At 53.7% G+C, this 376-nt stretch overlaps 1 protein-coding gene across 1 annotated transcript in view; it reads left to right on the forward strand.

Annotated features, from left to right (window-relative positions):
* Nucleotides 1-376, forward strand: part of LOC119594299 (ficolin-1-like) — a 15,971-nt gene that overhangs the window by 13,623 nt on the left and 1,972 nt on the right. The window contains exon 2 of the mRNA XM_037943360.1: nucleotides 144-336. Coding sequence (XP_037799288.1) covers nucleotides 144-336 — 193 coding nt within the window. The remainder of the gene's footprint in view (nucleotides 1-143; nucleotides 337-376) is intronic.

Consider the following 376-nt stretch of genomic DNA (forward strand, 5'->3'; position numbering starts at 1 on the left):
CGCACCGACACACGTGTGTGTTTGTGTTCACCAAATATACGAGTATCATAGGCACTCTCTGCCATGCACTCAGTATGACCTTCCTTTGCAACAAGAAACGGCCCATTCGTTTCCGTAACGCAAACTACAAACCTCATTGATAGGCGCCTGAGAGCCTCCCTCCCCGCAGGTGTCTGTGCACGAAGCCCATCCAGGTGTGGTGCGACATGGACACAGACGGAGGCGGATGGACGGTGTTCTTCAAGCGAGAGAAGAACCTCATCCAGGAGAGGTTCAACCGATCCTGGAGCGAGTACAAAGACGGCTTCGGGAACCCCAGCTCCGAGTACTGGCTTGGTGAGTTTTAGTTTCCCAGGATGAGCAGGACGAACCATGT

Source organism: Penaeus monodon, chromosome 33 (genome assembly GCF_015228065.2).
Source record: "Penaeus monodon isolate SGIC_2016 chromosome 33, NSTDA_Pmon_1, whole genome shotgun sequence".
NCBI classification, from domain to species: Eukaryota; Metazoa; Arthropoda; class Malacostraca; order Decapoda; family Penaeidae; genus Penaeus; species Penaeus monodon.